The 27,566-nt window shown below is 40.5% G+C and overlaps 1 protein-coding gene across 5 annotated transcripts in view; it reads left to right on the top strand.

Annotated features, from left to right (window-relative positions):
* NR5A2 (nuclear receptor subfamily 5 group A member 2) overlaps positions 1-27,566 on the top strand; it is a 138,047-nt gene that overhangs the window by 64,879 nt on the left and 45,602 nt on the right. For all 5 annotated transcript variants that reach the window (XM_045456576.1, XM_045456577.1, XM_045456580.1 and 2 more), the window contains 2 exons: positions 8,576-8,695; positions 18,260-18,407. In XM_045456576.1, coding sequence (XP_045312532.1) covers positions 8,576-8,695; positions 18,260-18,407 — 268 coding nt within the window. The remainder of the gene's footprint in view (positions 1-8,575; positions 8,696-18,259; positions 18,408-27,566) is intronic.

Genomic DNA, 27,566 nt, shown 5'->3' with positions numbered 1-27,566 from the left:
TTTTGTGTCCACCTTAATCAGATCACATAAATTATATGTGGATGGATATGTAGACTTAAACAGGAAAGACTACCAGCACCGCTGTGTGCACATTTTTATTTTACCCCTCCCCTCAAAAAAATGATGAGCTTACTATTAGCTTATAAGTAATTGATCTTTCAACAAGAAGCTTTTTGAAATGTGGATAAGAGGAGGGGTAAAAGCTGGGAAAAATTTGTCCTTTGGTTTGACAAAATCTGAGACCATAGCTACTGTGCTATGTGAAAGAAATTGGCTGAATTCCGTTATGCTGTCTCTGATGATACACAATTCAAGTGGTATTTAACAGGTACATACACTGTGCAGTATTCTCTCCAAACCTCAGAGATGTCTCCCACTTATGTAATTATCTCACATTTATTTAATTGAAAAAAAAAAAAAACAAACCTGACATTGATTATCTGGCATTAGCACATCTTTGAATAAAATAATCCTGCATGTGGGGCACCTGGGTGGCTCAGCTGATTAAGCATCTGACTCTTGATTTTGGCTCAGGTCATGATCTCACAGTTTGTGAGTTCGAGCCCCAGATGGGGCTCCATGCTGACAGTGTGGAGCCTGCTTGGGATTCTGTCCCTCTCTTCCCTCTCTCTCTGCTCATCTCACATGTGTGCTCTCTCTCAATAAATAAATAAACTTAAAAAAAAAATCCTTCATGTGACATCCCTAGGAAATAAGGTATACCAGCCATATGAATGTTCTGGATAAATGAAACTTCCCTTTGGATGCATTAGACTTTGAGAGAAATTTAATAATTTTTGATGGAAGACCTTTACCACAAATCACACCATTCCTTGCTATTGTACCCTGGGTGACAGGGTGGTTCCCTTTGGGGTTCCTTCGCCTGGGACCTCTGACTGCCTTTGCTGAGTGACTCTGGGTTGAGTGTTCAAGAGGTAGAGGCTGGTCTGTTTTATTTCCTGTCTTCTCTCTGTGCTGACAGCTATCTTATTCATTTCCCAACCACACTCCACTCTTTAACTTGACACCCAATTATGTGGAGGGTGGGGCAGGACTGAGGTGGCCCCACTTCTCTGGAGATTAAGGCTATCAGCTGCATGAAAGCCACTTACTTCTCTTCACTCCCCTAGCTTCTGGCCACTCGAGGCCCCCCTAGGGCTGAAGGATCAGCAGGCATGCTGGTCAGTAACTGTTCCCAGCATACACTGCTCAGGGAAGTCTGGTTTGGTAGACATCTCAGAATGGAAATCTAGGGAATTTGGAAGAGGTTCATGTCCAGAGGTTTGTGTTTATAAGTTTCTCCCTTTTTTTTTTTTTTTTTAATTTTTTTTTTTTTTCAACGTTTATTTATTTTTGGGACAGAGAGAGACAGAGCATGAACGGGGGAGGGGCAGAGAGAGAGGGAGACACAGAATCGGAAACAGGCTCCAGGCTCTGAGCCATCAGCCCAGAGCCCGACGTGGGGCTCGAACCCACGGACCGCGAGATCGTGACCTGGCTGAAGTCGGACGCTTAACCGACTGCGCCACCCAGGTGCCCCATAAGTTTCTCCCTTTTTGAGAGAAATAATGCTGGTGACTCTGTATATGATGAAGGAGAACAAAAGGAGAAGCAAGTAGACTGACAGAGATCCTGGATTCTGTGGGCTGTTGGGCCTCAATGGAAGGTGAAATGGGTGTAGATTGGAAGGGGTTGGTGGAATGGAGACAAAGGACAGATATCATAGTGAAACCCCTCTACCTCCTGCTTCCGTGACCTGAGAAGTTACATCAAGGGGGGTGAGGGGGAGGAATCCTTTGTTGTTCCACTCAAGAAACATAGAATAGGGCCAGAGTAGTACCGTGTGCTGGCCAAGCATTGACAGGTCCGTCTTTGTGTTATGAACCAGGAGAAACCCAGTTAGACAGTATACTGGAGCCACTTCAGTAATCTCAGGGCAGAGAAGAACTTCTGGCCATAAATCTATGGGGCATTGTAACAATTGACAGGGGAGTTTTACTGGCTGTTATTTCTCTTGTACAGTATTGTTTTTAGTGCTTGTTTAATCATTGTTAATGTGAAATCATTTTTTTTCTTGGACTTTGTAGCAGTTTATTACAGAGGCAGATAATCAGCAGTGTTCTTTATAAAAACAGTAAAAGATTAAAGCAACTTGTGTGCCTGCCTTGCCCAGAGCACGTTCCCGTTAAGATTTGTGAAGTTGATTTTGATTTGTTTTGAATTTTCTGTCCTTGCTTTTGAATATGCCTTTATAAATGTCACCATTGTCACAAAAGGAAGTATAAAAAAGTGGAGGTTCATTTTGAGGTTTTTTTTTCCCTTTCTGCCAGGAAGAAAAAAAAATGAAATAATAGCTGGATTTATTTGTAATGATTGTGAAGAATCTTCACATTGTTTTTAAATACTTTATTCTAAGAATTATTCTAACAGGAGTTACTGAAAGAAAAAGAAAAAAAGAAAGTTCATTAAGTGATTCTACAACATTAAGTCCTGTATTTAAGTGCCCTCTTTTCAGAAGCTTCCCTGACCCCCTGGGATGCAAAGCAGGGTAAAGACTTCCTCAGCTTTCTTCTGCATGTGTGATTACAATAGCAGATTTACACTTCTGTCTCCTCTCCCTGGACTGTGAGTCTCTTGAAGGCAGGGATTGTATCTGATGCATTCACCTCAGCCAAGTTTGTAACTGCGGCCCAGAACACCAGACTTAATGATCAGAAATAGACGGGTCCACGTCCACTTTTCTTTTTTTTTTTTTTTTTAAATTTTTTTTTTTTTTAAAGTTTGTTTATTTTTGGGACAGAGAGAGACAGAGCATGAACGGGGGAGGGGCAGAGAGAGAGGGAGACACAGAATCGGAAACAGGCTCCAGGCTCTGAGCCATCAGCCCAGAGCCTGACGCGGGGCTGGAACTCACGGACCGCGAGATCGTGACCTGGCTGAAGTCGGACGCTTAACCGACTGCGCCACCCAGGAGCCCCCCACGTCCACTTTTCAATTACCAATCCACGTCAATAGAATGTGCTCCTAAAAATATCCTTCTTAAAATTTAACCACAGTGATTCATGATGTCAATTTCCAAATCCCCCTGCCAGAGGAAAAGTGAAATCGGTTTTGTTGCCAGACTGTTAAAAGATAAAGGGGAGGGGGCAACAGAAAGGTTTTGATAAATTAAATGAGGGCTTGAGAAAGTTCTACACATTTTTCTTTCTCTAATTGTTTGCCCAAATTCACTGTTCTTATGAGAAAGCATGAGTTTCTAATGATTAACATTCTGGGTTGTGGGAGGTGTGCTTCATTAACAATATGTGGATTGTGTTCTTTTACACACTCACCTGTAATGTCAATATAAATAGTTTCTGTGATGAGTAACTAGGTTTCTGAGAGAAGTGTTTCCTTTTATTACAGCTGATAACACAGCGTTGTATGAGGCTGGTATGGCTAACTAGTGAGAGGTTTTGATATATAATGGAAATTATACTCCACTGGTTCCCCTTCTAGGCTCCCCAGATGCCACCCTAAATATTTATTGACAGCATTGATACGTGGAGAATTTACTCAAAGTAGTGGATTATTTTTCTCCTCTTCCCCCTCCCATCCCGTGTCACTATAACTCTGCTTTCTAAAGGAAAAATATCTTCAAAATTGCCAGCTTTTCTTATCTAGAGTTAGAGAGCAAGTGGGTCATCAAATTTACCCTGCCCTTTTATTCATAGAGCTGCATAAAACCTGTGCCGCCCAGAGCACCGTGAAGCTGCATACTCACCAATTTCAAGATAACATGAAATATTGCATAATCAATTATGGAAAATAATGAAATGGAATGTTGGCATGGAAAACCCCCTCAGAGAGTGTTAAAACAAGGAATCAATTGCTCAGGAAGAGTGTTAAAATTACAATCAGTCAAGAAGTCTTTATGAAGGGGCAGCTGAGGGTCCAGACCTGCCAGCCCACGTGGGAAGGGTCGGATATAAGTTACTCGTGTGTTCATTGCTGGGGAAAGACTATTATTTATTCCACAAACACTGAAGGAGTTGCTTGCTTATCTTGTGGGCTAGGTACCAGAGATTCACAGGTGAATAGCAGAAACTTGCAGAAGGGAAGGTTTTTCCCTCTTAACAACCATTTATGAAGTACATTTTTTTTTTTGCCGGGTGCTGTGGTAGGCACTGTAGGATCTGTGGCCTGACGTTCCGCCCTGTCCTCACGGAGGGCAGACACACACACACATGAACAAGCAATTACAGTACTTTGTGAAAACAGGGGCGTTACAACAGAGATCCTATCTTAGACACGAAGGAAAAAATGATGACATGAGTAGTACAAAATATAAAAACAAAAATCAAGTGCTCATATTGAGAAACAGACATGTTCACCTATTCTTGCAATTTCTGAAGAAGCTGAGGAACCAGGAAATATGCAGATTTTAAAAGCCTACCTATTTTCTTACTGCCTCTGGACGTAGGCAGCTGTGGGCAGAAATGGGGATGAAGAGATATCCAGCCCTTTAAAAATTTTTTTTTTTTCAACGTTTATTTATTTTTGGGACAGAGAGAGACAGAGCATGAACGGGGGAGGGTCAGAGAGAGAGAGAGGGAGACACAGAATCGGAAACAGGCTCCAGGCTCTGAGCCATCATGAGCCATCAGCCCAGAGCCTGACGCGGGGCTCAAACTCACGGACCGTGAGATCGTGACCCAGCTGAAGTCGGACGCTTAACCGACTGCGCCACCCAGGCGCCCCTATCCAGCCCTTTAGTAAGAAACTTACAGAGGATTGGGCACCTGGGTGACTCAGCCGGTTCAGCGACCGACTTCAGCTTCAGTCATGATCTCACGGTTTGTGACTCTGAACCCCACATCAGGCTCTATGCTGTTAGCACAGAGCCTGGAGCTTGCTTTGGGTTCTGTGTCTCCCTCTCTGTCCCTCTGCCCCTCCCCCATGTGCTTGTCCTCTCTCACAAAAAATAAATAAATAAACATTAAAAAAAAACTTAACAGAGGATACAGGAAAGCAGAACTTTGGTATCTTCCTTGGCAATTGGCTGGCATTCTTCTCTCTCTCTCTCCCTCTCTCTGTCCTTCTCTCTCTCTCTCTGTCTCTCTCTCTCTCTCACACACACACACACACACAGAGTAAGGCATAAAGTCTGAAAATGGTACACCCCATTCTTTTTCTGAACACGAGACAAAAATATATCATTGTTTGGAAGTGTATCTTCAACATCCCCAAAGAAAAGAAGGCCAGAAGTCTGATTCTGTTTTACAATTGGAACATGGTTTGATGCTGGAAAACTATTACAGCAGTATTTGTGTCATGTTCTATATGAAAATAAGGGACCATAAAATGCAAATGAAGAGGAAGAACCCCTTAATGAGATGGCTTCCAAAACTATGCTGTTTTTAATTTTCACTCACCTTTTCTCCTTTTCTGTGTGGCCCGCAGATAATCTCCTGGCTCTTTCATTTTCCTAAAATGGGAATAACAAATACACTTTGACGTGTCTGTATTCCCCCACCCATGCTGAAATTATCTGCAACATGAACATGTATAATAATTGTTTCTGGGGAGGCAATCTCAGGGTGGACTATTTTAGGTTTCCCTGAAAAGAGTGCTAAATAAATAACTAAAGCTTCAGACACACACAGACACACACACAACAAAACAAAGAAACATACAGGGGAGCCAAATTGCCCTCACAGACTGATAAATTCGAAATAAGATGCTGATCTTGTTTTTGCTGGAATGAGACTATAATAAGACCCAGTAGAGCAAAGTAAGATTTGTTTTGAAATCACCCCAAGCATATGAGAGAATTCTGGGACTCTGCCCTGGATGCTACAACATGTATGTTGCTGGTACATTTGGCCCCAGCTCCTTGTGACAACAGTCTGTGGAGAACATGTAGGTGGATCTAATTAACTGCTGCCCAAAGCCTGACCTGTTACACCACATGTCACTCTGGGGATTTTCCTGGAGAGAAGAACATGACCTCCTATGGCCACTAAACCCCTAAGTAGTAGTTGAGTGAGCATCGTCCCCCACGAGAGTCATTTTCACAAGGTAGAGACCACATTATTAGTTCACCGTTCTATCCCCGGTATGGCACTCATACCCACCACATAATCATCTCTTAAAAACATCTCATTTGCTAATTGAATGAAATTCTTCTTGTCAGAACACACTAACTGGTTCAAAGTATTTTTTTTTTTTTTAAGTTTATTTTGAGAGAGAGAAAGTGAGCAGGGGAGGGGCAGAAGGAAAGGGAGAGAGAGAGAATCCCAGGCAGTCTCCTTACTGTCAACGCAGAGCTGAATGCTGGGCTCAAACTCATGAACCTTGGGGTCATGACCTGAGCCAAAATCAAGCATTGGACGCTTAACCGACTGAGCCACCTAGGAGTCCCTGGTTCAAAGTATTTCCGATGGAGGTGTTTTGGGAGCATTTTCCTGATCACAGAGCCTGATTGTAGTTTCGTGTAGTTTCAATTTCTACTACCACTTTTCTCCTTCTCCACAGAATCGATGTGGTCTACCAAGCAGGAGCCCTCTGTTATTTCTTCATTTGTGTGTTATTTTACGTTTTATGAAGGGAATTTCCCACCCACAGTCTTAATTCATCCTCACAAAAACTATCGCATATTTTTAAGTGAGGAAATAAGTCTGAAAGAATTACGTGACTTGACCAAGTTCTTATAGCTGGGAAGTATAGAACTATGCCTTGAATCCTTCTTTGTACTATGAGTTCACTGCTCTCTTGAACATATTCACAATGTCCTAGACTCATGGAAATAAAGTTAGTCACAAACTCACTACTAATGAATGTATGAGTGGAAATTTCCCAAGAATCAACAAGCTATCCAGAGTTCCATTGAATGGCCACTCAAAAATGAGTTTGTTAACGGGGTGCCTGGGTGGCTTAGTTGGTTAAGCATCTGACTTTGGCTTAGGTCATGATCTCACAGTTCATGAGTTCGAGCCCTGCTTGGGGTCTCTGCTGACAGCTCAGAGCCTGGAGCCTGTTTTACAATCTGTGACTCCCTTTCTCTCTGCCACTCCCACACTCACACTCTGTCTCTCAAAAAATAAATGCTAAAATAAAAAATTTTTAAATGAATTTGTTAAAAGTAAGTCAAATTAATTTCACTTAGAAAATGTTAGCACTGGGGCACCTAAGAAGTTCAGTCCGACTTTTGATTTCAGCTCAGATCACGATCCCAGGATTGTGGGATCAAGCCCTGAGTCAGGTTCTGTACTGAGCATGGATCCTGCTTGGGATTCTCTCTCTCTCTCTCTCTTTCTTTTTCTCTCTCTCTCTCCCCTGCTCACATACTCTCTCTCTCTAAAATAAAATAAAAATTTTTTTAAAAAATTAAAAAAAAATTTTTAGCACCTCCTGATGTAATTTGGAGACAACCTAGAACTTGAGAGAGAGAGAAAATTTTTTAGGCATACCGCTTAACCTCTCTGAGACCCTATTTTTAAATTGAATAGAATAAATTGAATAGAATGATACCAGCTTGGCTAACTTCAGAGGCATGTTCTGTCAGTCAAGTCTAAACCAATGCACAAAAAATGCTAAAAACTATGAAACAACATCTCAATGTCAGATGTTATTTTTATAAATACACAGTGTATGTCTAGATGTGGCCACCACATTTGGAAAAACCAAGGTCTTTGGCTGGTATATGTTACGGAATGAAGAACAAACTATTACAAGTAGCCATATGACTGGGTGAATATGCTCGTCACATTTAGACCGTGGATATGTGAGCTGTACATGAAATAGGTATGGGTTTGTCATTGAAGAATCCAGTTTCCTGGAGGACAAGATGAAATAAGAATAAAATGCCCACTGGGACACAGCACATTTCATTTCCTTCATGGAGTCCTCTGAGGGAGGTAATGTTCTTGGTTCATTTTTCAGTTCTGGAAACTGAAGTTTAGAGAGTTTGTGGGAAAATCGTCCAAATCGTAAAGCAAATGCAGGGTAGCATCAAGACTATGGCTGATGATTGTTTGGTTCAAAGTCTGGCAAGGTTTGGACTTCTGATCAACACTGATGACAAAGTATGGCAGTGTTCCTCTGTCTCCAAAAGTCATTTGTGCTGGCCTGCTAGTTGTCTCTTATATAAATCTTCTCAGTTTGTCAGCTTGCAAGTATCTATATACTATTTCAGTTTTCAGTCAATGTATTAAACTCTAGATACATAAGCACAGGCTATTTGGGGTCATTCCAGTGGGGTCTACTGAGGACAGAGTGAGGCGCCTGTACCTCCCATAAGCAAACTCTAATAGCTCTGTTAACGTTGGACAGACCGTTCTAATGGAGGACCTTTTCCTAGCAGCTCATTGATTATAAATACTACTCTTAAGTATTCATACGTGGGTTAAAACGTATTTGTCCAAATGAAAATAATGATTTTCAGGAGCAGCAATGTAAACCCCAAGCATCTATGCTGTGGCAACCGTCAGCGGAGAGTTCTTGGCTTATAGCGAGTTCTCTTATGCAGAAAATTATGCAAAGACAAAAAATGTGGTGAATAACAGTGCCATTTTTTTTTCTATTTCTTTTATAGGTTGATGACCAAATGAAACTGCTTCAGAATTGCTGGAGTGAGCTCTTAATTCTCGACCACATTTACCGACAAGTGGTACACGGAAAGGAAGGATCAATCTTCCTGGTTACTGGGCAACAAGTGAGTATAGAGAATCAAAAAAAAAAAAAAAAAGAAAGAAAAAAAAGAAAAAAAGTCTTTTTATTAAGCATGTTCAGAATGGCAGGAATTTAACTAGGTCAGAAGCACTCTGGTGCTTTGAAAGGGAGAGATTGGCTGTACATAATTTAGAAAAGCTGGCCTGGTGCACTCTGTTCCTACACCGATGATTACGGTTAAACTTGTAAAAGCAAACATAATCACAAACATTCTGCTGCTTTCAGTGTGCTGGGATTGAAAGTTGTGCTTTGAAGGGCCCAAACAATTGCTAAATCAGAATTCACGATTAGTACCCAGCATTTTTTCCACGAGCTTCTGCATCAATCTATCACACTTGTTTATCAGCTATTAAAAAAGCTTATACGTTGTGGAATCTTTACTGTCTTGAAGTCATAGTGGTGGAAAAGACTGGTTCAAATATCGTATATAAACTAAATGTTTGGCATAAAGGCAAGCATGTGAAAGGGGACAGGGGCTCGAGTTTTCAAGAGCCAGCCATCATTCAAAACAAAGGCAGAAAAAAATTACTGTTAGGTCCTACACCTTTCTGAATTGATGTTTGTCAGTCAACAAATATTTACTGAACGTCTGACGGTGTGCTAGTCACTATTCTAAGGTTTTGGCAGGTACTAGTGAACAACACAGAAAAAGACTGCTACCCTCGTGAAACTTAACATTATAGTAGGGAGAAGCTGACAATAAAGAATAATCCTATAAGAAATCTATATATAAAGAACATATACTGTATTAGAGGTCCAAGTGCTGTTGAATAAAGGAAGAAATGGAAAAAAGAAACAGGAAGTTCTGTGCAAAAGAGAATCAGCACACATCCATGGGCATATGTTGCATTGTGACCCAAGGATTGCAGTGTTAAATAAGAGTGGTTGATTTGGTCTTACTGAGAAGGTAATATTTTAGCAAAGACTTGGAGGAGGAGAGATAGTTATTGGCTTCATGGACCTACGTCCAACTTTACAGGATTTTGGCATGTCCCTCCCATTTCATAGCCTTCATTCAATAACCGATGTGTTATTAAAATAAATGCATGGAGCATAGGGCTTCCCTAAGTCCATTGGGTCATTCCTATTCAAGCATCACTGCCGTGTTCAGCAATGCCTCAGTACTTCAGGACTCAGGCACCGTGATCTTTTACATCCAGCCATAAATGTTTATGTGCTGTGAAACCACAGCAGTGCATATTTGAAAATGAGAGGCTGTCTCCCCACCATTTGCTGTATTATTAATAAATCACATTTTCCCAATCAAATTAAAGGCAAGCACTATTTCAGAGTTTTTGCAAATTGGATCAATTGAACCATCTCCATCACTGTCTGGTCCCTGCTTTCTGTACATCTCTTGAGAAAAGCCTTCTAGACGAGAAAATAAAGTCTCATGGGCTTGACGTCTTGCACTTTGAAATTTCTGTTTAACATTTTCGTCCAGTGACCCAAGTCTTTGGAGAAAACGTACCCATTTCTAGAGTTTAATCACTGGGTATGACTCCTAGCCCCCTCTCCCTCTTATATTCCCCCATCCCTGCCCAAGTAGAAACTGCATTAGAAGAAGACTCAGCCCACAGATTAATTTGATTTCATTTCCTTCCGAGTTTCAGAAATCAAATGGGTTTGTGCGGTTCTTAAAGCACTTCCATTCTTGCTCTTTAGAAATACTCCTTATTTCACATTTCATTTTGCCTTAAGTGCTGTCCCTGGGTAAAAGTAATTACCATTTAAAAAGTAGAGAAAGTGCATTTCTTCTCTCTGATTTTCAAAACCAAGAACACTCAGGAATAGATGGTATTTATAGTCTTTAGTATCAATTATTGCTACTTCATGTTTTGCCATCACAACAGAATAGAGAACTCCCTGGTGGAGAACTATTTCTTACCTCACACCTTTCCTGCCACCCAAATTCTTCTAGCTCTCTCCTCCGCCCTTCTAAAGTGAGTAACATTTGCATCAAACCCCTCCCCTTCCCCTTTCCATCCAATCCAATGAATTGTAATGATTCATTATAGTATAGTATAGTATAGTATAGTATAGTATAGTATAGTAATGATTCATTATAATCAGACATTCTTATTTACGAAAATTGTGAAACAAATCTTCTATTCTGTTGTGGAACAGAGTAGACAAAACATTTTGAACGTATCTCCGGGCTTCTTGCAATTTACACCTTTTTTTTTTTTTTTTTAAAGATCTAATTGGCTTTATTAAGCGATTCATGAATCCAGCAATATTTCATCTCCTAGAATTTCTTAAGTAAAAGCAAAAGAAGTGCTACAAAGGAAGACTTTTCCAAAGCATGTGACCGTTCCAACAGAATGAGAAAGATATTTTAATGTGGGGTCATAGACTTATTTTTACATCTCCACAGTACCTATTTAGTGCTGAATACGTGAGGTGCGTGATAAATATTAGCTGATGGTACTAAATTAGAACCATTCTATCTGTAACCTAAGTGCTTAATTAAAACAAGTTAACTTGCACTCAACACCCAGAGTATTAATCCCCTCCATGTTCCCTCATCTCATCTACACTGTCTTACAACTTTCCATTTTCTGTCGTGGGGCTGAGACACCAGCACGGGTCCTACATTACTAAGTCACTTTTTTACTGTAGGAGACATGCACTGCTTCCCACCCCGAGATGCAGGGAGATACTGAGAATGTTAAGTATAATTTTCTTAGAATGATAAACACTTCCCTGATTACGGTGGGGAAACCTAGATTTGTTGTTGTTGTTGTTGTTAAAGCAACAATGACAATAATACAGGATTTGGAGTATGCTAATTTTAGGAAGATCAGGAAAGCAGTGATGAAAGGATGAAAGGAAGTGCAAGAGTAGAGCAATATGCAAGGTGGGGAATGATTTTTAAAAGGAAAAGGCATGGAGATGGCTGAAGAAAGCAAAAAAAAGAGAGAGAGAGAGAATTTCCTTCATTTATAGACTAACAACAATTGAACTATGGGCAGAGTATATCTTCATTACCAGTGCAGACTCCTTTTTCTCTGGTATGAAAATGGTGTGTGTGTGTGTCTGTGTGTGTGTCTGTGTGTGTGTGTTGTACACATGTGGTCTAGTTCAGAGGTGAACTGACCTGTGTTCAAGTCCCCATTCCAAAACTTACTAGCTGTGTCATCTTGAGCAGCTCCCCTTTCTCTCCAAGGTTGAGTGTCCTCGCCTATCCGGTGGGGACTGTAGTGGAAACCACCTCACAGGACTATAGTAGGAATTACAAGAAATAGTTCTGTAAAGTGCAGATGTGAAAATTAGAAACTATCAAAACTAAGCTGACATGTGGCTGACAGTTATGAAGTCAACAACCGTATGAAGAAAGTACTATTATTATCATTATTATTATTATCCCCATTTTGCAGATGAGGAACTGAGGCAAAAAGAGGTGACATATTTGATTCAAGGCCAAAACACAACTATAAATAGTGATAGGATATTCAGATTGAGGCAGCCTCGTGCCAAACTTTGTGTTCTTAACCAACATACCAGACTGCTTTTCTGTATGGTTTTAGATGTACGGAGCTTGCTGTCACCATAGGCGCTCAATTTGGTCTTCGTGTGTCATGTCAGTGCCTGACCCCTTCTATGGAACTTCCAAGCAAAACATTCATTTCTTTTTCATTGAGTCTGAATAAATAAATGTTTTTGTTGTATATATACTTTTTGGTGTGGCCTTGTAAACACATTGTAAAAACAAATATAAATTTTCCCAGGAGTATTTTCACCTGTTTATTACTTACTGTTATGAAGTTACTTCAGCACGAAGAAAATGCTAGAAAAAAAGAAAAAGGGTCATTCCTAATGCCACCATCCTGAATCAGCTGTCTTTGTTGAGTTTTCTTCCAATCTTTGCAGAAAAGTGTTTTAAATGTGGGTTTTTCTTACTTTCCTAAATCAAATAATTCATCTGCCACCGAAACACATTGACCTACTACCACAGATTTGTGCAGAATGTGAACTTTGAAACAATGATAGGAGCCTGTTTCCACGACGCGTCGTATAGAGTTAGGATGTTGATATCATGGTGAAAAAATTCCACAGAATTATTTCAATAAAGCAAAATACCCGTATGAGCAGCTTAACACTCACCTAGGGGAGAGGAACAGCTTTATTCATTTAGCTAAAAATATTCCTGAGGGCCTATCAAAGATGTGAGGGGGAAAATTAGACACAGTCCTGCACTCAGTGGTGATAAGAGGTGTAATTTATCATCTAACGATTGTAATGACTGACCCTCGCAGAGTGCTTTGTACTGTGCACTTTCACAGGAAAGCCGCGTGACACAGGTTCAGATAAGATGGGAGGAAGGTTCAGTGGAAGAAGTGCAAAGGGAATCATGGGCATTTGAAGCTGTCCAGATTCCACTTCTAGAAGGAAGTGCCTTCCTTCCAAAGTGAAGGTGTTTGACCAAACTCCTTTGCAGGTTGAGGCAGACACTACTGCTTAAATCCTGCCGGGGTTAGAGGAGCAGTGACAAAGAATTTCCGGATAGAACTTTACCTAAACTCCACCACCTTTTACAGCCTCAACCGGAAGAAATAACGGGACTCCCAAATCACTCATTAGAAATTTCCAGGTTTGCGGTGCTTGGGTAGTTCAGTCAGTTAAGCGTCTGACACTTGGTTTTGGCTCTTGGTGTGTGAGGCCATGAGCTTGTGTCGGGTTCTGTGCTGACAGCTTGGGATTCTCTCTCTCCCTCTCTCTTCCCCTCTCCTGCCCTCTCTCTCTCTCTCTCTCTCAAAAATAAATAAATTAGCATTTATGTATAACAACAACAAAAAGAAATTTTGAGGTTTACTTACAGAATTTTCTCAACTTCCCTGTGATGATTTCTTCTGGAACAAATGAAAATGTTTATGCTGAGTATTTTAAGATGAACAGTCATACAAAATATGCCTCAGTCCATAATATCAGGGCTATCGTCTTGACACAAAGGAAACCCAGGAAGAGATTTTTTGTCACCTTGAGACTGCATGTTGGGTCCATGCAATGCTTGATAGCAGCTCTGCTAGACAAGCTGAGGAATGTGAGGCCCCAGGTGCTCCTTGATCCCGTGTTCTGGCATTTTCCTACTGAACTCAGCTCATGGTAAATAAGGTGCATTTATTGCAACAGAGGAGGAAGAAAAAGACTAGACTTAGTTAGCTTTTTTTTTTTTTTTTAAATGTTTGTTTACTTTTTGAGAGAGAGAGCACAAGCAGTGAAAGGGCAGAGAGAGAAGGAGACACAGAATCTGAAGCAGGCTCCAGCACGATGCGGGGCTCGAACCCATGAACCACGAGATCACGACCTGAGCTGAAGTCGGCCACTTAACTGACTGAGCCACCCAGGCGCCCCAAGATTAGACTTAGTTTTAAGAAACAGTTCCAGGGAACTGCTTCTTGGAGCTTGAAGAGAGAGAAGAAAGGTTAGATAAAACAGCGCCACTTTTCTCCTAAGTCCCGTGGCTAGCACATTATGTTTGCTACATAAATGTCTGCACAATTGAGTCCCTTCATGGTTCATTGAGAACTAGAGGAACTGAAATAATCCCACTGCAGACAGCAGCCCCGGGCTCCACTACCTAGTATTAAAATGAGGATTTGGTGATTCACACCAAATTTCTTGCTTAAACCTAAGGTCAGCTGTTAAGCTTTCATTATATCTTTTAATCAGCCATCTACGTAAGCATATATTAAAAATCTTGTTAAGCAAAAAGGAAATAACGATGATCAATAGTATTACTAATAATTAATATTATTAGTATTATCAGATCGGTTTTATACTTTTATCCTTTTAAAACTATGACAAAAATTCATTTCTATTCAGTGTTTTAAAAGTACATGCACATAGGGCGCCTGGGCGCCTCAGTTGTTTGAGTGACCGACTCCTGATTTTGGTTCAGGTCGAGGGGATAGAGCCCTGCGTTGGGCTGTGCGCTGAGCCTGGAGCCCAAGGTTCTCTCTGTCTCTCTGTCTCTCTTTCTCTCCCTCTCTTCTCTTCCCTCCCCCTCGACCCCTCTTCCTGCTTGCATTCTCTTAAAAGAAATACATGCACATAAGACATATCTGTGTGTACATAATACTTGTGTGTGTGTGTGTGTGTGTGTGTGTGTGTGTGTGTGTGTTAACAATAGAGTAGTTTAAGGTGGGATCGCTTTTCGTATTTGCATATTGTAACTAATTAACAGCCACTGTAATATCATCCCAAGGGAAAGGTCCACTGGCAACTTCTTCATTATCTTCTATCATTGTGTCATATTAAAATGACAGGCATCTTACAGTGTATATAAGTCATCAAAAATTTCGGCTGTTAGAACTAAAAAACTAAAAGCAATTTAGCTAAAACTGTTTCTACCTTCATGATGATTGAAATTTATCCATAGGGGACATCAGCTTATAGTATTTCTTCAATATCTGCCTTGAATTTAATGGCACGAAGATTACATGTAAGAGAGCAATAAATTAATTTTACTAAGTACATAAAAGACAAGGCCAGCTGCTCCTGAAATGGGCACAAACTCTGCCCTCAACAATGAAAACATAATTATGTGCGTAATAAAATGTAAGGAAGTTGCAGATGTGTGTGCTGTTTCAGGAATAAATCACCTATCCTCCTTCAGAGCCGTGCAATTTGATAAATTATCCTTGAAGGAAATGTTATTGGAGCTCCCATTTAATAAACATGTTTGAGCTTTCAAATTAGCATGTAAATAAATGTATAGCTGGAAAGTTGTTGGTAAGCCGATTGACTTCCTGAAATTCATCTAACTATAGAATCTTGTGGAACAATTTCAGTTTCTATCGGTTTAGTGTACTATGTCTTGAAGTGTAAAGTTCTAGGAGTTGAACTTATTATCACATCCCTGTTAGAACTGCACATATATCAGGGCGCCTGGGTGGCTCAGTTGGTTAAGCGTCAGACTCTTGGTTTGGGCTCAGGTCATGATCTCACGGTTCGTGAGTTTGAGCCCCGTGTCAGGCTCTGTGCTGACCGCTCAGAGCCTGAAGCCTGCTTGGGCTTCTGTCTCCCTCTCTCTCTCTGCCTCTCCTCTGCTTTCTCTTTCTCTCTCAAAAATAAACAAATAAACATTAAAAAAACTGGAAAAAAAAAAAAAAGAACTGCACATATATCAACTTTTAATTAACCTGTCTTTTAAAAAAATGATTTTAGGTTCTTGTTACAATGTACTACATTTTCAAGTAGGAGGTTCTCCTATTTGAACCTATTGCATACTTGTTGGAACTATATACATATCGACACTCAGTTAACTTTATCCTAATAATGAGAAAAGTTAATTCATAGTGACAGATTTGTGGTTTATTTTAGTGCACCTTCCTAGCTTAAGGCTTAACTGGTGATTTTGATTAAAATGTGCTCTGTACATAGTATGCTACTCAGCTGCAGCACATTCAACAATTGATGCCGAGCTTGAATTGGTAGTATTACCCCAGGTACTCTCATTTCCTGGTGATCCTAGAAGTGGGAGGCACCTTATTATCATCTACCTTCACTGTATTATTTAACGTTCAGGGCCCTAAGGGATGGAGTTCTCATAAGACCTCCCTAAGACGCTTTGTTTGTACGTGGCCATGTCGGCCCAGATCTCTGCCTATCTTGTCCCAGTTTTCTTTGGCCTTTGCGACCCTACCAGACCTTCCCGCTGTCATTCTCTCACCTGTCCCATATGTCTCTGTAGGATTTATATTATTATTATCTGGGGTAGTTAGACGACGTGTATAAGTTTTGAAGAATTTAAGGCTCAGGCACCACTTTTAAGTAAAGGAAAACTTCCCCGGAGTAGAAAGTTCCCTTGTAAGAGAACTGGCAAAATGATAGTTGAGACATGCCTTTAGGTGCTACACAGATCCGCACAGAGTGCCCCACCGTGTTCTACTGCTTGTCCTCTCTGCTTCCAGCTCACGGTTCAGGTTGCCTCTGTACTGGCCTTTGCCTTCACACATTCTCAGAAACCAAAGAGTTCTTAGAACACTTGATGTTTAAATGTAGCAGACAGGTGCCAGGACATGGACAAAACTGGTAGGACAGTGCTGTGCCTGATACGAGAGCATACCTAGAACACACATTAACTGTGGCTTTTTCATGCATAGTTGACTCTTTATAAACTGATTGACACCTTTGGGGGTCATCTTTCCACTGACTCATAATTTTTCCCACTCTCGAAAAAGGTTTCTGTACACCCAGTATTCTCTAGTTAAAGCTGAAAATTCAACTCATCATATTTACACAATGAAAAAAAAATCCATTCTGCCTTGTTTTTAATTGCAAATTCTACTCTAGGGACTCGTTCTCCTGCTTGGGAGGCAGCCCTGTGCCTTCTCTTGGAGAAGCAAGTGGAGTCAATTATGGTAATGAAATGTCAATAAATATAAAAATTTAATACAGTCTGCTCCGGGTGAGTGGCAGATGAGGACTTGCCTCCCAGACAAATTTGCTGCTGCTGCAAATATTAAATGCACCTAAAAGAGTATCTGGTTGCCTGAGAGCTCTCCAGTACAAAAAGGATGGCGGTATCAGGTACCAACTGGGCTTTCCCATTATGCTATAATTGCAGCAGCAAAGCCAGTACCATCATTGACAGCCATCCCAACATCTTAACTTATTATTCTAAGCTGAACTTTTTATGTCCCCATGAATAATCTAAGATTGGTGCATTACAGCACTTTTTTTTTTTAATGAAGAAGAAAATAAGCCTTTTTTGTTTGGTTTTCCAAATCAAGAAATTCTTTTTTCTTTTTAAATGTTTATTATTTTTGAGAGAGAGAGGAAGAGAGAGAATCCCAAGCAAGCTCTGCTCTGTCAGCGCAGAGCCCAATGTGGGGCTTGAACTCGAGAACCCGTGCGATCATGACCTGAGCCAAGAACAAGAGTCAGATGCTCAACCGACTGAGCCACCCAGGCACCCCAAGCAGTTATTTTTCTTAATATGATCATTGCTGTCTTTAGAGAAAAATGTATTAATAATCATATGAAAAGAGTTGTTGCTTTGTAAGAAGCAACAAGCTTAAGAATAATCTAAATGTGATTCTTTCATCATCCACAAGCATGCATTCTTGAACAATGACTACTTTAAAATATAGTCTCTTAATAAAATGAAAATAGAAACCTATCTCTGCCTTCACTTTCCTCATGCACTGGTTAATATCATCACGTGCTCACAGAATGCTATTCTGGATTCACTTTGTATGGATCGTACATTTTTCTTTAAACTTACTTGTGAGAGTTAAAAATTTTAGCCTACCTGGTAATGTCGTGTCACAATAGAAAAAAGACGAAGGTATATACCTATAAAATTTAGGTAGGCAAAAAATCTGTTCCCTACAAAACTTATCAAAGTGATTAGGTTTTTTTCAGAGTAACTATGATACATTGCAAAATAATAGCGTGTGTCCAACTATTTTCACAGGTAATGTCTCCTCTGTTGTAAATCTATAGTGGAATCTGATTTTACCCACAATTCTTAAAAGTTTCAATTAAAATACATGTTTCTGATTCTGGTAGTCACTAAAACTGTCATTCTGTGTTGCAGGTGGACTATTCCATAATAGCATCACAAGCCGGGGCCACCCTCAACAATCTCATGAGTCACGCACAGGAGTTAGTGGCAAAGCTTCGCTCTCTACAGTTCGATCAACGAGAGTTTGTGTGTCTGAAATTCTTGGTGCTCTTTAGTTTAGGTAAGGAATCCTTTCTCATACTACATACAGCCAAATGTTACTATATGATGCCAGTCTCGGAGTGTCTTGAAGTCAATGCATGTTTTTGTTCTACCAAGGTAATGCCCTTCTTTTCAAATCACGAAATCTTCAAGCGTGAATATATTTTTATGTATATCCTTCTGCATGATTCATAGCTTGTTAGTAGGTGGGTTAGGGGTGGGAAAGGAGTTATTAGACTGGAGTCCTGAGTTTTCTCTCATAATGGACATAATGAGTAAGCAGCAGTTATATAAAGCTGTGTCAGAAGGTTGAATGGAGATTGCTTAGGAAGGACGTATGGTATCGAATTGGAGCCATCCTTCTGCTATTGATGATTTCTATGCGCCTTTTGTTGCAGCTTGCAAGCTACTGCTGTTTTTACTGTAAATGATGGATAGTAATTAAAAGCCTGTTTCTTAAATCTCTATCAGGATTAACCAGAGAATGTTTATAACCAGACGCATCACTATGCAAGTATAAAAGATGATGGTTGTCAAGGGGAAAGGATGCTTCTTTAGGAAAGCTTTGGAGAAGAAAGATAACTAAGCAAGACAGATTGGCTAAATCAAGGTTCTCAGTGAGTCAGTTGAGAAAAATCACCACTGCTTGGAATAAAAAAAGGATTAAGGAGATGGATTTTTATTGACTTCAAAGGAACAGATTTTTCTGCCTGTCCCATACTAGATTTCTGTATTTTGTTGGCTTAATAAAGCCAACTTAAATAAACTTTTTGCCAAGTCCATTTATTACTTATTGGCAGACAGCTGAGGGAGGCAACTTCCCCCGAGTGAAAACACTGCAGAAATCAGATTTACCAACATATGTTTTTTCTTTAGTCTTCAGTTATAAGATAGTTGTGAATTCATAGCCGAAGAAATAAAACAATAAAACAAACTGCAAAGTAAAACAGATGTGTCTACTCTCCAAATTTGGTACTTTCATTTTAAAATTCTTCGTGACAGCACTGCACAACTGTTGCTAATAAAGGGATAGTTTGAAGTAATAGAACCAGAGTTAATTTTTCACATGTAGTCAACATTTAAAATAAAAAGAACGTTTTCATATTTTGGAAAATGTGATAAATATAGCAAAGAGAAATGTTACTGAAAATTTAAGAAGACAACAGAATTTCATAGATGTGGTGTTCAAAGGTTTGCAACGCCAGGACTGGATCCTGTGTGGTTTCTGTATTAACCACTATAAATAGGAAAGTTCTACTCAAGTAAGTCTACATCTTTTACCCATGAACAGTGTTTAGAAAATCAAGAGGAAGATCGCACAGGCCTACATGCTGTAATCTCACAAATCATTCTGGTTTATGGCGAGATCTTCGTCTTTTCGACTAGCGCCTTTTGATCAGTAATTAAATGGAAAACGTGGTAATGTATGTGTAAGAAATCTTACAGCATCTTAGGGACAAAATATTTAAAGAGAGTCCTGTCACTTCAATCGTATTTTAAATTAGGTGAATAACTGCATTGCATTTGAAGATGGAGAGATTAACCATGAACCGTGTTTCGTTTTCCTCCCTTTTAGTCTTTCCTTCATCGTTTTTCAAATTTCTTATGTTCTCTGCCGGTACAATGGAAGTAGGGGGTGGGATGGTGGTCCTGAAGTGCTTGTAACCTCTGAACCTTACAAATTACCATCCTGAACCATTGGGCCCTGTATTTACCAGAACCTCGGCAACACACTCTCTTACTTGATTGTGTTCAAGAGCTAGTAGGAGATCAGTGTGGCCTGAGGGAAGCCTCAGTTATGGCCAGAGTGGTGGGCAAGAGCCCAGTCATGGAATGTCTTAAGGCATTCAACAAATGTGTACTGAACCTGGACGCCACTGAATAACGAGCTCAGTGTCCCTTAAAACTACACCTGTTTGTTGCTTAAGGGGAAAAAAGGAAAGCATGGCTTTCATGTCAGAGGTACATAGAGTTTTGGCTTAGAGTTTATTTTTGAAGAAGCAAGAAACAGTAACTGGCAATAAAGTGCAGGTAGTTTCCAATTTGCGTATGGAAAACATTTTCCTCCAGAGAAACAATAAATAAGCTTTTTTTGGCAGTTTTATTGAGGTATGGGGACAGTTAACCTTTAGGTACCTGGACTAACCCCGAACACCTGTTATTCCTGTAATGGGAATGAAATCCTAGCAGAGCCACCTTTGAAAGGCACAGCAGCGTCCAGAGTCAGTACCTGCTATCTCAAACCCTCATGAGCCTTGCAAGCCCCAGCCCACCCCAGCCCCCCCCCCCCGCCAGCCCCATCAAGTCTGAAAACGGATGTTTTGATCCCAGTCCAGCCTTGAGCCTCTCTGATCCTGGAGGAAAATGAGGACTTTGTGGACTGATCAGTGGTCAGGGGCGGTGCTGAAAGAGGATTATAGTAGTATTCTCTTGGGAGATGAAACAGTGTTTCCCACCTAGATTTGGTGAGGGCAAGTAGGATGTGAGCCCAAGTAGGCACAACATTTTAAGCCAGAAGATTGGCTGATGCAAAAGCGTGAAGGCAAGTGAGAGCAAGATGAGTTCAAGAGCTAGTAGGAGATCAGTATGGCTTGAGGGAAGCCTCAGTTATGGCCAGAGTGGTGGGCAAGAGCCCCGTCATGGAATCTCTTAAGGCATTCAACAAATGTGTACTGAGCATTACTATGTTTCTGGTGTTAAGATAGGCATTGGGGATGCAGTGGTTAACAAAAATAGGTGCCATGGTCGTCATTCTCTGGGCATTTACAAAGTATAGCCAAATTCTTTAAAAAAGGAGTTAGGTGGGTAATGTAAGTTGATTTGCTTTTCTGGAAGTGATACGGAAAGTGGACTGGAGAGGAACAAGGATGGAAAGTATATTTGGGGGTGGTTTTAACAGTCCATAGGATGCAAACCATGGGATAATGACAGTTAGGAGGAAGAAGTCCCACATGAGTCCCAGGTTTCAGGGTGCTTGAACTAGAATAGAAGACTCTAGAGGAGGGGGTGCCTGGGTGGCTCAGTTGGTTAAGCGTCCGACTTTGGCTCAGGTCATGATCTCATGGCTCGTGAGTTCGAGCCCCGTGTTGGGCTCTGTGCTGACAGCTCAGAGCCTGGAGCCTGCTTCAGATTCTGTGTCTCCCTTTCTCTCTGCCCCTCCCCTGCTCACCCTCTGCCTCTCTCTCTTCCTCAAAAATAATCATTAAAAAATTTTTTTGTAAAAGAAAAATCTAGAGGAGCAATAGTCGCTTAGTTGAGCCAAATCAAGTTCCAGTAGCAACCATCCTCCTCCCAAAAGTCATTCATCACTAAAGCTGATTCCTGATTTTACAAGAAGCTAATAACAGGACTAAACTTAAAAGTATAGTTGGCTAAAAATTCTCCATTCTGCTGCCTGATTATTTTTTTCTCTTCCTCAAGTTATATCCAGGAGCAGATATCAATTGGTTAAGCTGATTGAATAAAAGTAAAAGTAAAAAATGCCCTTTCTCTCAGGATATTTTTGTGTATGTAATGTAGTAGACTCTGGGAGCCCAGTCTGCTAGTTAGTTAGTTGTAATGTTTTCTTAAAACACTGTTAAATTAAAATATATCTTCCTCCATGAGGTAACATAATTTGAACCCATTGATAATTTGGCAGAAAAGGAGATATTCTAAGTTGGCCATTTACAACTGATGACTCAAGAGAAGATAAAATAAAATTTTTGATGTTTATATATTGGTTTGTAGTCCCACCTTCTAAAAGGGAATGGAAGTGACCGATGAAAGGGAATTTTCTGTCTTTCACCAACAATGCAGAAGTAAGTCTCGTAGAAGATGTGTGTGGAATCATGACCCTCAAATAACGTCATTACTGCATGCATTCCAAAGACATGAATTCCCACAAACTTGATCTCCTGAAAACAAATGCAGAACTGGGAAGCTGACCTGGTTTTTAACTACAGCATCCTGAATGGTGTCATTATATGTCCAAGCCCATCAGGAATATTAGTATGGGTTAAGTGCTCAAAGGAACGAGTAACCAGAATGTGCCAACTAAGAGGTTACTCTCTGGCCTTTGGATTTTCTTAGCCTTAAGACTCAATGGCTAGATGCTGCTGGACTCTTGTTACCTCCCAGGTGGCACGAGAAAGTACTAGAGACCTATTGCCTCTTATTTTCCCTAATAAATGCCCTTGATTTATTGTCAGTTATTCTCTTCTCTGGCTAGCCAGTATTTCTCAAAGCACTCTTTTATATTCAGCTGAGTTAAAGAGATTGTTATTCTCTTTGAAGGGATTTTCCCAGCCTAAAACGTAGCTAATATCTACCCCAAGTGTAGGCTAAGTGCACTGAAATGGTGGAAGATTCTGCTCTGCCCTGCAGTGTTTCTGTGCAGACATGCTCTAGACTGGGTCTCACTTGAGGTTAGAAATTGTCCTTTACTTTTTCTCGGTATCCCCGGTTTCTAGCACATTGCTTGGTACACAGTAGAGACTTAACAAAATGTTACTGATGAAATAGATGCATAAATGGATTTCCTTAATTTTAAATTGAAAACAAAGCCTTTACCAAAGTGGGTTGTACCATGTAGTAGGAGGTAGTTTAGCTAAAAGTCATACCTCAGGTGCAGGTTAGTTTTCTGAGACCAGTTTTTTCAGAGAACTCTCTAACTGATACCTCCTCAAAATTAAGTTACTTCTATTACCAGTTTGCATTCTCCCAGTGTATGAGGGGAAATGTTCATTTATTAGCTCCTTGGGAAAGCTAGTTTGCAGAAAATCTAAAAAGAATAGTAATGACTAAAACCAGGTGATAAATGCATGTCTGTTCCAAGCAAATGTAAAATCATAGGCTTTCAGCCCATGTTAACTAACAGTAGTTGAGGAATGTTGTACAACTCCTTGACATTGATGGAATCTTGTCTACAAGTGAAATGGATGGATAAAGTCATATTCTTTGTCCATCGTGGTAGCTCTTTGCTTCACACCAAATTTCTAAATTTCGAATGAGGCATTGATTATACCACCCCACATCCCAGGCAAGAGTCATCAGCATGGAGGCATTTGCCCCAGGGAAGATGCATTGTGGTTGCCTTGGGGGAGGCTCAACAGGGAAAGCTACTGCCCGTCAGATGCCCTTCACGAAACTGCCGCCTGAGCCTTCTTGGTAAGAAGTGCTGAACGTGCTTAATTCAAGAACAAAGCTGGCTGCAGGGCTGTTTGCCTCATCTCCAGGTTTGGTTCAGGCATTCTCTAGTGTCAGATCACAAATCCTTTATTCTTTTTTTTTAATGTTTATTTTTGAAAGAGAGCGAGCCCGCATGGGAGTGAGGAAGGGGCAGAGGATCCCAAGCAGGCTCTGTGCTGACAGCAGAGAGCCCAATGTGGGGCTCAAACTCATGAACCATAAAGATTGTGACCTGAGCTGAAGTTGGACGCTTAACTGACTGAGCCACCCAGGCGCCCCAACTCCTTTACTTTAGAAGAGTTAAACGTATTACCTCTAATGTAAATTACCATCCAAGCTGTTGGTGAAATGTCTGAGACTTAAACTAAACAAAGAGTGCTCTACGGTTGTTCTAGTATTTTTAGTGAAGCAAAGACCTCTTATCTATCAGGTTAATAAACTAGAATGTCCATGAACACAGGAAGTATATTTGTTTTGCTCCTAGCATACCACTTGACATAATATAGGTTTTTAATAAATATTTATTGCATTCGTGAATGAAAGAAGGCTTTACCTTCCAACTTCTAAGTTAAAAAAAAACAAATAATGGGAACTAGAAAAATTAGCAAGAACAATAATGAAATGCAAGCACAAAATTTTTAGAGAGAGGTTAGAAAATAGATCCTATGGATAAATATTAGAGATCCTATGGATAAATATAAGTCTTCACATTATGAAAGGGGTTTTTATAAGGAAATTAGAGACTAAACAGAGTCTTCCTTTGTGAATAAAATAATGAATGGAATTAAGTACTGACGATCAGTATTTCGGTTCTGTTTGAAACTGAGACACTGAGAGTGTCTGATACCAAAATGAGCCAGAGAAGGAAGTGGCAGGAGTGCTTTTCTTTGGTAGTGTTAATAATAAAACATCTTCAGGTGGGAAATCACTCAGTTTCCCTCTTATAGAAGGAAGGGACCTAAGACATCGTCTCCCTCCCATTTTGGAGTTGTAAAAACTGGGTGATTTATTCAACATTATAGGACCAGAGCCAGGTCCAGAACTAACAACCCCAAATGCTAGGCTGTGTTTTCTCTGCAACGGCACAGTATCTTCTTCACAGTCATTTGTACTCATCAACCAATATTTAAAAAATACTACATACATACTAAGGCGCCATCTATATAGACAAAATAGAAAATTCTCTAAGGAATATAGACCAAAAAGAAAACCAAACTCTCATGTGTAAACAGGGGACTGTTTTATGTGAATTTCCCATCTTTATTGAATGAACATGCTAACTAATAATAAAGCTTTTTACTTCCCTTGGCTTCTAAATATATCATAGGTTGTTTTTTGTTTGTTTGTTTCATGATGAGGTGAGCTCTGGGTTTCAGCTTTAGGAAGCTTGTAGAAAGCACTTGCCACATAACCTTGGTACCTCCCTCACCAAAGAATTCCTTCTTATAGTTACTGTTGCCTAGAGGTTTAGCATTTTCTCTGGATTATTTACTGAACTTTAGGAAAGCTAAATGATCATAAGCCTTCATTGCTTGTTTGTCTCTCTTCTTATCTATTTGAGCTCGCTCCTTGTAATGTTAAAAGGAGAAAATGAACAAAAGTAACTTGGTGATCATACTCTTTCCCTTTGGTGGTCGTCAGCATTAAAAACCCTCAGATAGAAAAGAGAGGAGCCAAACGTGTCTTTAAAGTTCAGGAGATGAAGCTCCTTGGTGGGGAGAATTGGTAAATTCTACCTTCAGGTAGAACCTTCCACTCTGCTGAAGGGGCCCGCCATAACTCTGTTTGTGCATTATGATGTTGACATTGTTAATAGTAAATAAAATTGCACTGCGTTTACGAGCTGGAAAGTGTGGATGAGTTCAGTCTTTTAGGTGGGAAAATTTAATTTCAGCAATTAGCTTTCCAGTAGGCTTAGTTTTTGATGTAATAGGTATTTTTTTCTTTATTTGAATTATGTGTAGTAATTCTGCTTTACTATTTAAATAAAGACCTATCCTTTGTTTTCCTTTCCTAAGAATATCATTTCTCCTCCTGATTTTCAATATCAGAACCCAGCCAAGATGCAGTGTCAAAGCTCCCTGCAAAGCAGTTGGTCAAGCAAAAATGCTAACAGGGAGACAGGTTCATGTGACCCAAGCTCAAGTCAGCACCTCTGTGCAGAGCTTAAGACTTGATCACAAGCAATCACATAATGGGAATTCTCTCATCACTGTGAAGACTGGCATATATATACACTTCATTTGAAAAATGAAGGCTTTATAAATGGGCAAAGAATTGCAGAGCAACTAGTGATCTCACATCTCACTTGATAAGAGACTATAAGGACCTGTATGAATATTAAACGTGGAGTCATTAAGAGACTTGTAGAGGCTTCTGTGTTAACATAGCCCAGAAAGCATGGCGGTTCAGTCAGGGCCCCTGAAGGGAAGACTCCTTGCTGTTTTGCTCAGTAAGAAAGACTATTACGAAGCGACCACCAAGGTTGGTCTGTCCTGTCCTGTCCGGTGCTGAGAAAAGACTTCACCATGCATACTCCCCTCATGCCACCTGCTTGGTTGTTGGCTCCCCTTGGGCAGCATAGCCTAATCGTGCAGAGGAGGGTGAAAACTGGTTGATTAAATTGCAGTTCCACCTGTGAACCCAAGTCCGGACGGTAGCATGGCTTTGCAGTGTAAATCGTGACGATGCTTTTCAAAATCCCACCTCCTGTGCAGAGGAAATAGTTTTGCAGGGTCACCTGATGATTGGCCAGTTATGGAGTGGTCTTGAGAAAGAAAAGTTGTTGTGGCCTGGGCTGTGTCAGGATTCCTGCACCTGCCTTTCCTGAGCTCCAGACCCCTAGAGGGTGTGTGCATGGGGGCACAGTTGGTGTCCGGAGCTCCCTCAGCACTTCCAGAGTCACCTGCAAATGTCCTGGAGTACACTGTTGGAGAAGGAAATGTAAGGTGTTACAAAAAGAAAGAGGATACCCTTTCTTTTTTTGCCCAGCTCTCCAGAGGCCCAGCAGCTTGTTGGGTCTGAGACTTTCTACCATCATAAGTGTCCCTGTTCGCAGAGAGGTTGGGTATAAGGGTGCGATAAGAAAGCACAATTTTTTTTTTTAATTTTCTTAATGTTAATTTGTTTTTGAGAGAGAGAGAGAGAGAGAGAGAGAGAGAGAGAGAGAGAGAGAGAACATGAATGGGGGAGAGGCAGAGAGAGAGGGAGACATAGAATCCGGGATGAGAGAAGTAGAGAACTTCCATGCTGCTCTGCCATCTTGGCCCCTAATTGGGAGACACAGAATCTGAAGCAGGCTCCAGGCTCTGAGCTGTCAGCACAGAGCCCAACACATGGTTTGAACTCACGAACTGTGAGATCATGACCTGAGCCAAAATCGGGCGTTTAAGCGACTGATCCACCCAGGAGCCCCAAGAAAGAACAAAGCAACAGGAACAAAGGGAAACATGAATTTACCTTTCACTTTTTTGCAACATTAAATCCAGTTAACAAAAGAGGTTTCCAAATCCAACCGAGAGATTTGATCACAATGGTTAAACTCTGTGTTTGCAGTGCCTAAAGCAAAATGGACCATTCACTTTATAAATCAGAGAATGATAGCGCAGGTATAGTTTGCTATAAAGCAAATCTCCAGCTAACCTAGAAAGTGAAATAGGAGTGCCTGGACCCATTCCTTAGTTGACTGCCTCCCTCCAGAAGTGTCAGAAAAACTTCAGAAAGGTGGAAAAACAGTACAAATTTCTATCTGTGCATGCCAGCGTATGTCTGTAAACATTCAGTTTTGAAACCGGCACAACAGTCGGCATATCGCCAACTTCTGTTTACCTGGTATCTGCGTAAAAGATGGTCTTAACAGGGCAGAAAACAGCCTTCCCATTATGTGGTAATAGTCCTTTCTGAGGCTGGTCACAGTATCTGCTTTGTTATAGCCTTCCTCTAAGTATGACCATACACTCCCCTGTGCAAACGCTTCTGTTTGTACATGTACACAGATGTGCATGTGCCA

This window comes from Leopardus geoffroyi, chromosome C3, assembly GCF_018350155.1.
Source record: "Leopardus geoffroyi isolate Oge1 chromosome C3, O.geoffroyi_Oge1_pat1.0, whole genome shotgun sequence".
Lineage (NCBI taxonomy): Eukaryota > Metazoa > Chordata > Mammalia > Carnivora > Felidae > Leopardus > Leopardus geoffroyi.
This window is presented reverse-complemented; position numbering and strand designations above follow the sequence as displayed.